Source organism: Myiozetetes cayanensis, unplaced genomic scaffold (genome assembly GCF_022539395.1).
Source record: "Myiozetetes cayanensis isolate MyiCay16 unplaced genomic scaffold, myiCay2020 scf5-8, whole genome shotgun sequence".
Taxonomy (NCBI): domain Eukaryota; kingdom Metazoa; phylum Chordata; class Aves; order Passeriformes; family Tyrannidae; genus Myiozetetes; species Myiozetetes cayanensis.
In genome coordinates this window covers 41,534,269-41,547,764 of record NW_026087742.1, presented here as the reverse complement: position 1 = coordinate 41,547,764, position 13,496 = coordinate 41,534,269, and the positions used below count along the sequence as shown (strand labels likewise).

At 37.9% G+C, this 13,496-nt stretch overlaps 1 protein-coding gene across 1 annotated transcript in view; it reads left to right on the top strand.

The window, feature by feature from the left end:
• GUCY1A2 (guanylate cyclase 1 soluble subunit alpha 2) overlaps positions 1 to 13,496 on the top strand; it is a 154,941-nt gene that overhangs the window by 19,289 nt on the left and 122,156 nt on the right. The window contains exon 4 of the mRNA XM_050333617.1: positions 9,275 to 9,993. Within this exon, the coding sequence (XP_050189574.1) occupies positions 9,275 to 9,993 (719 nt within the window). The remainder of the gene's footprint in view (positions 1 to 9,274; positions 9,994 to 13,496) is intronic.

Below are 13,496 nucleotides of genomic sequence, written 5' to 3'. Positions count from 1 at the left end.
TTTGTATGTTCAACATTTTGAGCAATGACAGCAAATCTCATTTGGGACTGCTTTTGTCCTCATAATTTAAAATGATTCCAAGTAAGATTTGAGAGCGCATTTTTACTTAACTGTGGTCAGAATAAAGTAGGAAAACTTCATGCAGTTGCAAATTAAAACTTTGGCAACAGGAATATAAGGATGAAAACTTTTTTCTTGGTCTGTAGTTACTACTTTTAGGAACTTATTTCAGGAAGCCTTCATGACCTGTCTCCTGTTTATTTTTTTGGCAGATATTCCAAGAAGGTCTGTGCTACTGAGCTTTACAAAGCACTAGAGAAATGCACAGTTTCCATTTTTGAACCCCGCTCTGTACTTCTGATGTATCACATGATATTTCTCATGTCTCAAATGCACAAACCAGATAAAAATTGTGCAGTCTTCACTTCCTCCAAACACTCTTTTCAGATACTGCATGCAATTAATATAGCTTTTATGGACATGAACTATTTTTCACTCTTCAATCCTTCACAGAAAAAAAAAAAAAAAAGAGTTTCATTACAGCAGTTACCTACCCTTCTTTTGAACAGCACCTGTATTTCCTTTGGAGCCACTTTGCATCTTTCTGAGGAACTCTAATCTGTCATAACTTTGATAGTAAAACTAATGAAAAGTAACCTAAATTCATAAATACTTAAAAAAAGAACTGTTGTGCAGAATTTGCTAAGGAGAAGTCACTGTTCATACCCAATCTTTAATGATGCGGAAGAAATGTTGTCTTTGAAAGCCCATTTGTGTATTAGACTGCTATATCTAAGTTGCATGTACTGCAGCACCGTGCTAAATATACTGTATAAATAACTCTTGCAACACCTTGGTCACACAACCCCAAATTACAAATGCACTTCTATCAGATAGCTGTTTCAGCAGTGAGGCCTGGAGAAATAATCCTACCTGAATTTCCATTGCTTAAGATACAAAAAAAATCCTCTTACATTTTTTTAATTCAAAGAATTAATTTATACAACAGATTTCTTTTTCATCCCTTATAGAAATTTGGCTCCTAAATTTTACTACAATTACCTCATTTTCCTTAAAAAATGCATGGCGTATGTCAGTGGCTGCTAAGTTAGCTCTGCATGTGGTCTCAAGTTTATTGCAAGAATTTTTCCTGTTAGGCATTTGTTAACTAATGGGTTAATAATGCTCCTTCTCTTGTTTTTGCTTCTGAGAGTGGTATGAGAACTTTCCTTGTCTGTCTTTTCTAAGTGAGTATCTTTCTGGGCATTTTCTGTTTGCAGGATGATATGGCACAACAGCAAGGATTCCCTAATCCCTTGGTGATAAGTTACGTGGAATCCCAGCCCAGAGCTCTGTCCCATCAGGGAGATAAATCATGTTTCTGGATTCAGCCTCCCCAAGGCACCAAGGAGGAGGTGGAATGCATTGTAGTGTAGGGTTATGGAGAATTCTTTCTCTGGGTGACATTTGCTTGTCACTACCAAAGAAAATATGTGCTGCAGGCTGCTTTAAATAGGGCAAATCACTTCATGCCTAAATATATTTTGCAGGGCTGTTCCTACATTTAATGCAAAGGGCATAATTCTATAAAAGTCGTTTGTTCGCTGTACATTTGTCAAAGTTGAAGATTTGTGTTTCCTTTATGAAATAGAAAATCTCATCTCTTATCCGAGGAAATGGCATGAAGCTTTGTCAGGGGAGGCTTAGGCTGGCTATTAGGAGAATGTTTTTCACCTAGAGTGTGGCTGGGCACTGAACACACTCCCCAGGGAAGTGGTCACAGCACCAAACCTGCCAGAGTTCAAGAAGAACTTGGACAATGCTGTCAGGTACATGTTGAGAGGCCACTCTGCAGGGCCAGGAGTTGGACTCTGATCCTGATGGGTCCCTTTCAACTCAGGATATTCTGTGATTCTTGATATTGTGTTTTTAAAAAGGAATAAATTTGGGATCATTCTGGTAGCTGTTAAATAATAACAGCACATCACTGCTGAGAAATACTACATTTGAAGAGGTAAGAAGTAATTGAAAAGGAGGTGTCAGGACAGATCTTGGCATACCATGAGGTTAGATCAGGTAATGTATTTGGAGAAGGTGGACAAAGGTTTGGCACACTAACTGGTCAGGAGGTGTCTGAGAACTAAATGCTTACATATTGAAAGTATATAAATCACTATCACTGTGCTAAGAACTGCAGATAGTCATTAGAATGCAACTAAATTAGGATGCACAGCCTGATTTATAATTAAAGTTGTTGGTTTACAAACGACGTAAAAGGAAACGTTACATGGCCCAGAGGACTGGCAATACTAATGGAATTTAATAATACTTTATCCTGGGGGGTCTAAGCTATATACACAGGGCTCCTGTTATTTAGCAGATGTTACAGTGCACTGGCAACACAAAAGTAATCTAAACAAGAATCACATAATTCATGTGATTTCAAAGCTGAGTAGATATAAATGAGAAAAGGACAAATGTTTATAGCAAATGGCCTTAGACATCCCACTCTTCTCAAATCAGAGCTATTTATTGTTAGAAAGCAGATGAACTACCAGTAGATAATGAGCAGTTTGAAGTTATGATGTACAATAGCATCTTGTAGAAGCCTATTTATAAAGACATTCTGACCATGATTCATCAGCTAAATGTAAGTGTTTGTCATTATTTGAGGTGCTGTGAGGTATCTTGTGGCCTCTGTCAAACCTTCAAAAATGTGTAGGTCTTCCTTAAGTCCTATACCTTGGCAGTAAAACTGTTAGTTCTTTTGTAGATATCTTGCATGCCTTATGAAGACTGATGGAGTATTAGATTTCTATGTTTAGTCAGCTGAGTCAAGCCTTTCATATATGTGAGCAATTATGAGAGATAATTTTGCATTTCATGGGAAGAGTTTTTAAGTTTCATCACAATTTTATTAATTCTAAGAAGTGAAGTTCTGCTCCCTATGTCAATTCAAAGACATATGCTTAAATTTTCATGAAAAGAAAAAAAGAAGAAAAAACTCCATTCTTAGTGCTATGTGATCTCTTGAGTTAGCGTGAAACAAACTGGATCTGCCTAATTTTTAGGAATTATCAACCTAGTGATTGTAATTTTCATTTAATAATTGTACTTGGTACTGTGCAAATATAAGAAGTGAGCTTTTCAAGATTTTGTAGGTGTCATAAAATGATGATAGTAGAGCTTCAGATAGCTTGGTTTTGCTTGCAGAATTGTCTGCTACTGAAAGCACTATATGGGGAAAAAAACCCTCCATTGCGTGTTCTTAATATCTCATCTGAGCTCCCTGTGTCAACAGTTTGGAGCAGAATCTTTTATATATATGCTTAGCACAGGTGATCAGGTCCTCCCAAAGAGGCAGCAATTACAATGATATTTCTATGATTGGTCAGAGGACAGGGAAAGAAAACACCTCACTAAAAGTGGATAAAACAAGTATTATAGGTTAACAAGTGTGAGGAATTATTTTTAATGGTAATTCTGATTTATGTTCTATGAAATCTTGAGAGATATTCGGGCCCTATATGTCACTGTAAGAGAAATGTAGTACAAATTTTACAGTAGTGTCGCAACCATATGTAAAGGCATAAAATGTTGTTATTGTATTTATATAAAAACCACTACAAAGGTAATATAAAAACACCGTCTGGATTCCCAGGATGAGATATATTGACAGTGATAATGAATTAAGATCAAAGCCTTTTATACAGTAATTACATACTGGTACTAGGCTCACTTAAAAGCCAAATGATTCATCTAATGTACCTTCAGCATTAGTCTGTACACATGAAAACCTTTTTTATTGAGAGACTAAATGTTGCTTTCCCTATCATCTGAAATTATTCCTTGGAATTCTGGACTGCTACCTGTCTTTCTGTCCAAAAAGCTGTTTAAGTAGAATATCTTATTCCTGACAAAAATCTGATAATCCAAAAATATTTAAGAAATATTTGCTGTAACTGAAGGTGGAAAATTTTTCTTCCATCCACAGTATGAGATGCGGAATTGAATGTTGAATTTTTCCATCCCCTTAAGGTTTGATATTTACAGATTCTTAGTGGGTATCTCAAAAAAAAAATAGTATTTTTCTGTGCCAAAGGAATCGGATGCTGGCTGCTCTGCAGCCACTGTCTTCACTTTTAGGAAGAACTGGATAGCTTGTAACTGCTTCTGCATACTCTACTGATTAATGGATTACTTTGATGTTTTTATCACACCATTCATCTCTGTTTGTTTCTGAAGAGCCTATGATTTTGATTTTCTTTATGGGAACAGATTCCCATCTAATTTCCCCACTTGATAATGTACAAAATACCTAGAAATATTGTATTAATTCCTTGACATTTTATAGTGGGTTCACAGTTTACAGAAATTGCTGAAGAGAAAGTGAAGACCTTTTACTAGCATGTTATTACAGAATGAAGTCATCTATTTCTGCTCCAGTTCAGTGAGATACTTAATTTGTACTTTGAACCTGTTCTTAAAGACTTGGGTAATTTTGGATCCGGCTCACAAGTACAGGATATCTTCTTTTAATTTCTTTGAGACACTGTTTCAAAGAATAGTCATAGACCTTACATAGTAACTTTTGTCATAAATCCCAAAATGTTTTGTAGTGGAGACTCATGTCAATATTTTCATTCTATGGTTTCTTTTACCCAATTTCATATGCAAATGTGCATATTTAGTTTCTCTTCAGTGTGGGATAGAATAAAAATGAGATTGTAAGAAAAAGAAGCAAAAAGAAACTACTAAGAAAAAAACCATCAGACTTAAGACAGGTGATTTGTTCTCTCAGAGTAGGTTAAGTAGTAGGAACACAGCACATCCCTTTCCAAGACGAAAGCAAACTGAGACTGACGAATGTTTAGAATTTCATTCAGTGTATTAGTAGAAGGTGTGTAAATAGCAGAAGCTCAAAACAATAAATTACTACAGCTGGGTAACAACAGAGAGTGTTAGGATGATTTTTGCTTTTTTTTTGGTATCACTACCATTTCGTGGAGTGTCTTGGTGAAACTAAGGAAGGCTTTTTCCTACTGATCAGTTGCAAGCCAGGGCTCATTAGGGAGCTGTATTGGGGTCATACATGAGGTGATGTGGGAGCATAGTGGCCTCTGCATTTGGAAGTGCTGAGCACCAATACAAGGTAGCAAATATTATTGTTTTCTGGGTAGCTGAATGAAAATTTTGCTTAGAGGTCCACAGTGAAAAAGAAAGAATGGAAATACCTGCTTTTCAGAAAGTGATAGCAAATTGTCGATTTTGCTGAACAGAAGTTGACTCACATTTTCAGTGCCATCTTCAATTTGAATTATCCCACTGCAAAATCAAACAGAGAAACGATTTAATGTGAGATGAGTTTGAAAAGATTGGACTGTTTATGTATGTGTATAACCTGAAAGTTATAAAAAAGATTATTTTGATTTTGTCTTTTCTCAGAATAAAAGAAGAAGAAAAAAGTACAAAATACTTTGAAATTGGAAATCATACTGAATGTAATTTTTAAAGGTAGTAACTATGCTGTGGAGGTCTCCAAATGTAATAAAGTTTGCACTATAGAGATAATGAATTCTGGGATTCATTCTTTTTTGACAAGCATGTTTTTCTATGTGCAATAAAACTATCTCCCAATCTGGTATTATCCCAGTTTCATCTGGGATAGGGTTAATTTCTTCTCAGTAGCTGGTATAGAGCTGTGTTTTGGATTCAGCATGAAAATAATGTTGATAACAGACTGATGTTTTGGTTGTTGCTAAGTAGTATTTATCCTAAGTCAAGGACTTTCTTTGTGCCTCATGCTCTGCCAGTAAGGAGGGGCACAACAAAGCTGGGAAGGAGCATAGCTGGGAGGCCAAAGGGATATTCCGTACCACAGAACATCATGTCCACTACATAAACTGGTGGAGTTACCCAGAAGGGGGGCCAGTCTGGGTTCAGGGACAAGGTCTGGCAATGGTCAGTGGGTGGTGAGCAGTTACATTGAGCATCACTTGTTTTTCTTTGTTATTTCCTTTTGTTTCAATTATTAAATTGTTCTTATCTCAACCTACTAGTTTTACTTTTGATTCTTCCCCCCATTCCACCGGGGTTAGGGGGTGAGCAGGTGGCTGCATGGTGTTTAGTTGCCAGCTGGGCTTAAACTACAGCAGGTATGTATAGTGATATGTGTAGGGAGAAAACACAGAAGATATTCAGAAGATTGTGATCATTTATATGTAGAAGATTATAATGAAAACATTATAATGAAGTATTTACAGAGTTAATGCTAGGTATGCATCTGTTCATCATTTTTTTCAATAGGAGAGGCAGGAATAAGTCAGTAAAAATACATACAAAATATTTTGTGCCACTTCACACAAGCACATCACTGAAGCAAAAACCCTTGTACAGAAATGTGTGTGTTTTGTATAACAAGAATTTATTACATAGATATTTTTGGTTTAAGGGAAAAATATGCTTCAAGTAAAAATGATCTCTTGTTTATAAGGCTTAGGAAAAAACTTCCCTGATAGGTACATTATGCATTTTTGTTTTAGAGAGTTGTTTGATTTAATTTAAATTTTCTCAGTATCTCATAGTGTCTCATAATGTCTGTTGTTACAGAGAAAATTCCTGTCTAAGGCAGACCAGCAGTTAGGTTGAGTTTGGTCATACCCATTTTTCTATTAGAACTGATCTCATTTTCTGCTGGTACTGTGTGTAACTCAATTCCAAGCTAAAATGTTTTTAAAAGTAGTAGCACGTCCTTGAGCCAGGTAATTTACCTAAATTTCATAGTATAATTCATGTTACTTGGAGTCAGAATATTGTACCCAGATTGAATAGGCAATCCTCCAGAGTGGATAACAAGACCAAGCTAAAGCAATCAGCAAAACCTTGGGCCAAATACTGAGATTCACATTAATTATAATGAGATGAGGCTTGCATATGTAGCAGTAAAGTACAGGAGTGATCAGTCTGCAAACTTTATTTTCAGTTAGTGGCGCCAGGGCAACTGACTGTTTTACTGTAATTTTATAATACACATTAAAGAGAGTTCACCTCTATTGTTTTTTTGGGCAGCTTTGTGGGATGTGTTTGGTCATTTGTCTGAATAGCCCCAGGGTTTCTGATGCTGTCCTGTTCCCATGCTTTCAGAGCCTGTGCAATCTTACAGCCTCGGGTGCCCCAGCTAGACGGCTCACTTTTACACACAGACTAAAACTGCTCACAGTTCACTCTACAGAACAATGAGATTTCAAAGAGTGAATATCTGTTTGTGTATACATGTGAATATGATGATTTCTTAGCTTCTTGCTTTTAATATCCAGTTATGACATTATTGGTATGGGTTAGAAATTAATTATTTTTGGGTTATAGTGAGTATATTTGTGTAAGATATTACAGCACCATGTTATACAGACGTAGTGGTAATAAGTCAGGAATTGGCACACAGTCTTCTGAATCAGGATATTAGGGGGCATTGTGTACCAGAGGTACTTTCTTTTGGCTTAACCACAGAGCTGACCATCTGTGGTCATAAAAGATCCTGGGAATATTTTTGTAATAACCTAGTTTAGTGGCCAAATTTGATTATGACTAATGACATTTGAGTAAACTTTCCAAAATTACTACTATTACCTCTCTTATAAAATATGCTTTGTCATGTTCTCATGTTGTCGTATTTATATATGTAATTTTATGAATTTTAATCTGCTATTAATCATAAAAGTTCCAAACAAAACTATCATTGCAGATTGCAAAGCTGGGGAACACTCACATCCCTTGTGAATATTGATCATTATAACTATGTATGTGTGCATAAGGCAGTTCAGACACTGCCTTGAAATTATTAAAGGTTATTGTCTGCAAACAATATGGCTTCTTCTGTCCCATTATACCTCTTGGGCATAAAAGTCACGAATCACTGTTCTTCCCAAACCTCCAATCAATCTAAACAATGCGAAGTTCAGTGATCCGCTGGGATATTATCAATGCTGTAAAGAATGCTGAATACAGGTAAAGATAAAGGGCCTTTTGTGTCCTCAGGAAAGAAATAACTGCCCTTCATTTCTGTTTGAATTTAAGATAAATATTAAGGTGTTTGACTAGTTGATTGAAATGTGATGTGATTTGGTTTTAATACATTGAAGGAACTATGTTTATTCCTATATTAATTTCCTTTGAAAATTCTTACTGGATATTTGTAGTTCACATACAGCTGATTCATACTTCTTTTTACTCTACTACATCTTAAAACAATACAAACATATCTGATGAATTTTGTAACTCTGCTGTGATATAGGGATTATATACTGACAAAACTTAACAGAGCATGCCTTCCTTGAAATAAAACAGAGGAAGATGTTTAATAACCATAGCAAAAATATTTTTCTAAGTTACCTTAGGATGATAAATAACAAACTAGAACAGGATCTGATGCATTTCCATTACTGATATTTTTTTATCCCTTCAGCAATGCCAGTCTTATCACCTCTGTAAATCAAAACCTTTTGAATTTCTGTGATGGAAATCTGAAGTGACATTGTGAGATATCAGAGTTGTCCCATCTAGGCAGTTTAGATTCCTCTGAGGCAGGCAGGATTTTTAAGGATGGGTGAGTGTAGGTAGAAGCTTAAAATTGAAAAGCTTTTCTCTCCTTTGCAGGCAACCAAAAAGAAGTAATTATTCCTTTGTATCTTCTGGCAGAGCCTAATGCCTATAATGATAAAAGTATTTTGTCTGAAAAAAAACCCCAAAATGCACAACACCACTCCACCAGCTATTAAAGTGTCATCTGACTGCAGGGTTTTTACATTGCTTATGGAAAGCCAAACACCTAACTTTGAGCTCTTTCAGTAGCTTATTCTTGAAGCTGGGGAGAGCTGGATCCCTCACAGAGGCATTATAAAAGTAGAAGCTTCATTTGTGATTGAGGAAGGTCAGCAGTGGAAGGGATGCAGCCATGGCTGGGTGCATTTACACAGTGGACTGCATGTGACATGCAAAAGTCAGGGAAGTTGTAATGTATCCTGGATTCTGGCAGGGAAAAGGAGACAGGCCCCCAAATAACTGAGACAGCAAGCTGAAAGCATGATGACTTAAAATGACAGGCAAAAATGGCTTCTATGGTTATTCCCACCCACCACAGAAAACCCATGGCTTAGGTATCCAGTGAAAAAGCCACTCTCACTGACTTGGAAATATACTGGGCAAATAGAGGACAAAGGGAAAATATGACACAGTAACAATATTATATTATTGATATCAGTGTCTCCTTGCCCTATAGGTCTGAAGTTTGAGGAAATGCAAGAAAAGTTTGGGGAGGAATTCTTCAATATCTGCTTTGATGAGAATGAAAGAGTTCTTCGAGCTGTAGGTGGGACCCTTCAAGACTTCTTCAATGGCTTTGATGCTTTGCTGGAGCATATTAGAACTTCATTTGGAAGACAGGCCACCCTGGAATCCCCTTCTTTCCTATGCAAAGAACTCCCTGAAGGCAATCTCATGCTTCATTACTTTCACCCACATCAGATTGTGGGATTTGCAATGACAGGAATGATAAAAGCAGCAGCAAAGAAGATTTACCACTTGGAAGTGGAAGTAGAACAGGTCACAAATGATAAGCTGTGTTCAGAGGGGACAAACCCAGGTAACTGCAGTTGTCTGACTTTCCTTATCAAAGAACACGAAAATGCAAATATCACAAAAGCACTTCCACCAGGAACTTCCCAGTCCCCTTTAGACCTGAGGATTAGCATCAGCACCTTCTGCAGAGCTTTCCCCTTTCACCTGATGTTTGATCCAAACATGCTGATTCTCCAGCTTGGAGAAGGTCTTAGGAAGCAGCTCAGATGTGACACTCATAAAACCCTGAAATTCCAAGACTGCTTCGACATAGTTTCTCCTAAAATCAGTGCCACATTTGAACGAGTTCTCCTGAGATTATCTACTCCCTTTGTCATTCGGACCAAACTTGAGGATTCCGACTCTGAAAGTAAAGATAAGGTAAGAACATTAATTTGCAAGGGGATGTGCTTATATGTGTGTGATGGGAGAGGATTATTTACTCAGAGAAAAGCAGCTCAAGTCCTGTGCGCTTAGAAAGCTCGCTCACGCCTTGCAAAAAAGGTCTAAGTGATATTCCCCAGCCAAGTGAATATTTTCCTAAATTATTTATAAACTTTGCCTGCGATGCTGTAGCAAATTGTGACATTGCCATTCAGAAAATTCCGCAATGTGGAGTTGAATAGTGCTGCTTAAATCAAAAGGATGAGGAATTTTATAAAATACCTATAGGTAATCCTTAATTTCACTCCAGCTATATTATGGTAACAATAGTAGGTTTTAAGGCATTTACTAGGGAGTAGCTTTCAGTAGTTTTTTTGAAAGATTCTCACTGTAGGGGTATCATTGCCACTTTATTATATCTTATTTTCCTGTTTTGGAATGCTGCTTTCCTATATGTTTCTTCTTACCTCTCACCCCGCACTCAAGTAAACAAGAGCTGTAAGTGGTACAGAGCATCACTTATGCCAGTTTTAATGCTTTTCAGTCATTTAAATAGGCACTTGTCCTCCTACACTGCCTTTTCACCTCAGTGTTGTAGGAGACAGCTGCCTTAACTAGTGAGCCCTGTGTTGAGTTCAGTGCACTCCAGGTGAATAAGCTGAGAATGCGTCTTTAGAGGGTACTTCTCCAAAGGTTGGATGGAGTTTGTCTCATTGCCTATCCTTGAATTACAGGAATGCTTCTTGGTGTGAAGCTGGGTTCCAGCTTTTATGCACCAAGCTACATAAGGCTAACACTAAGGCTTGCTTAAGGCTTGTGTGTCGATGCCTTGGAAACACTGCTGCCGTAATTGAATGAATTATTAATTTCCAGGAGTTTTACGAGATAGCCCCCAAGAATACTCATTTCAATCTCCCTAGACACCTAAGTTCTGCCTATGGGTGCAACATTGACCATTTAGGTGATCTGGATACAGCTTGAGAAACTCTAGCCTAGTTTTGCTGCCTGCACTGGGTCAGCATTTTAGAAAAACTCCTGTGGTAATCGCATATTGAGTTCTGGGTTCTTTTCAGTTCACCAAGGTGATAGTCCCAGTGCAGGCACATCCCACAGAGCAGTAGAGGATTGCAGTTGAGCCAGAGGAACCCCAGGGAGTGCCAGAACCACCAGGAGCTGGTAGCTTTCACCAGAGGGGCTGTTGAGGTATAGGCAGGGCCAGGAGTAGCAGCAGTCACCCCCTACTCCCTAAAGACAGCCCTAGGGGGTGTGAGACCTCATAGCACCATCTAGTACATAGAGGAGGCCTACAAGAAAGCTGGAGAGGGACTTTTCACAAGGACCTGTAGTGATAGGACAAGGGGGAATGGCTTTAAACTGAAAGAGGGTAGGTTTAGATTGGATATTATGAAGAAATTCTTTATTCACTGGAACAGATTTCCCAGAGAAGCCGTGGATGCCCCATCCCTGGAAGTGTTCAAGGCCGGGTTGAATGGAGCTTTGAGCAAGCTGGTTTAGTGAAAGGTGTCTCTACCCAGCGCAGGGTGGAACTGGATGATCTTTAAGGTCTCTTCCGATCCAAACCAATTTGTGTTTCTGTGATTCAAAATATAGCCACTTCTTACAGCAGTGATGGTTTCCAACTCCTCTTTGGTACTACTCTTTGGATGAAACAACAAACCTGTTTCTGGTGCATTTTCCTCTGGAAACAATATGTTCCCTCAAGAGAAGCAAACTAGTGCTTTTCATTTTGAGTTAGTTGATGTAATTCGATATACTTGAAATCAAAAGGGAGTTTGACATAATTATTTCTCATGTGAAAGAGTCTCGTTTCATACACCTTCCTCCTGTGGAGTCTGCTTATCCTTCTCAGACACCTTCCCCTGCCCTGGGGCAGTCGCAGCCCTTCAACTGTCCTCTGCCCTTCATGAATCCGCTGTAAATCACTCTGAAAAAGAAGACAATTTAGGTCTGGGAGGGAGGCTTTTAAAGCCTTTTCCCCTATTTAATTGTAAGTTAAACACAATATATTCTCTTAGCTGGGCAAGTTTCATATTCTTGTGGCTTGCTCTTAGGAAAAGTGGCAGGAGTGGAGCTTGCTAGGGGCACAGTTTAGCAGCCAGTTTGGGAAGCAGCTTTCACTTGAAATGGTTTTTCTGTACCATCAAGCCATACAGTTCTGAGTGCATCCTTGTGTCATTGCTGTGGTTTGTACCATGTGTCATTACAGGTGGGTAATGAATTGAATCAGTGCTGGGTCCACTTACCACTTGGGAGAGTGACCCTCTGTATCTTAAAGTCATGTGTAGAGTGAGACCCTGGACAGCAAGTGTCAGTACTAGCACCATAGAAGCAGGTAAAAGGGGATGGCAGTAAAAGAAATCCTTTCTCTGCCAGCAGTTAGGAGAAAAATTGTGTCTTGAAGAGTAAGGTGTAAATGAAAGAGAAAAGGGTGATGGTGAGGTGCAGGGGAGCTAAGGTAAGTGTTGTGCTGCAGGCATAGGAATTAATTTGAGAACATCAGTTTAGCTAAGAGATATTTTCTTCTGTCTCAGACATTTTATAAGCATTTTACAGAAGTTTTTGTTTGCAAATAGTTATAAAAACGGTCAGCATGTGATGCATTTTGATAGATATTACCTTTTTTAAAAAATGAAAGGTTTCACAGTTTTGGAACCTGTGGTTCTCTTGCTTACATAGGTTTTGAGAGAAGAGACACAGCAATACAGTTTATGTCATGCTGAAGTCCTTTATGGATAAAAAAAGTAGACTGAGCCTTGGGAACTGCGTGCCGTATTATTTTCCCATAGCTCACATCACTCACATAGCTTGTTTAGGAATTCTTTCCAGTTTGCAAACACTTGTTTGGAAGTCGAATATTAGGCAGGTAGATCAGTGGCTGTAAGCATGACGCTGCTTAAGAGTAATGAGTTACTGACTTAGGTATTTACCTATTTCTCTTTAACACACCTCTATTCAGTTCATACTGCAATTGCATAGCACTTATAGCTGTTTATCTCTCTTTTTTTAGAGAATTCTGGCTTTGCAATAACCACCACTTTTCAGACTTGGTTACCTTAAATGACAGTTGTAGGCATGTGACTCAGACAGCTCTGCTGCATTTTCGAAGCTGTTCAGATAGCTTAGTGTTTCCTCAAAAAAAAACCCCAAAAAAACCAAAAAACAGCCAAAAAAAAACAACAACCAAACCAACCAAAAAAAACCAATTAAAGGGCTTTGCAATGAACAGAAGACCTTTATCTTCATTTCAATACATAAATTACATATTTTTTTCAGATTTGCAGTGAGAAAGATTGACACCAGCTCTGTGTTAAGTTGAAAGTAGATCACAAATCATGATCTTTCTCTAACTAAACACCCATAAGCAAAATGAAAGATCCCACCTGTCCTGACTTTCAGGGTGCTTAGTGCTTGTCCCATTAATATAAAGGCTTTTTTGTGTGTTTCAATTTACTGGTATTTGAATCACTGGAATAAATAAC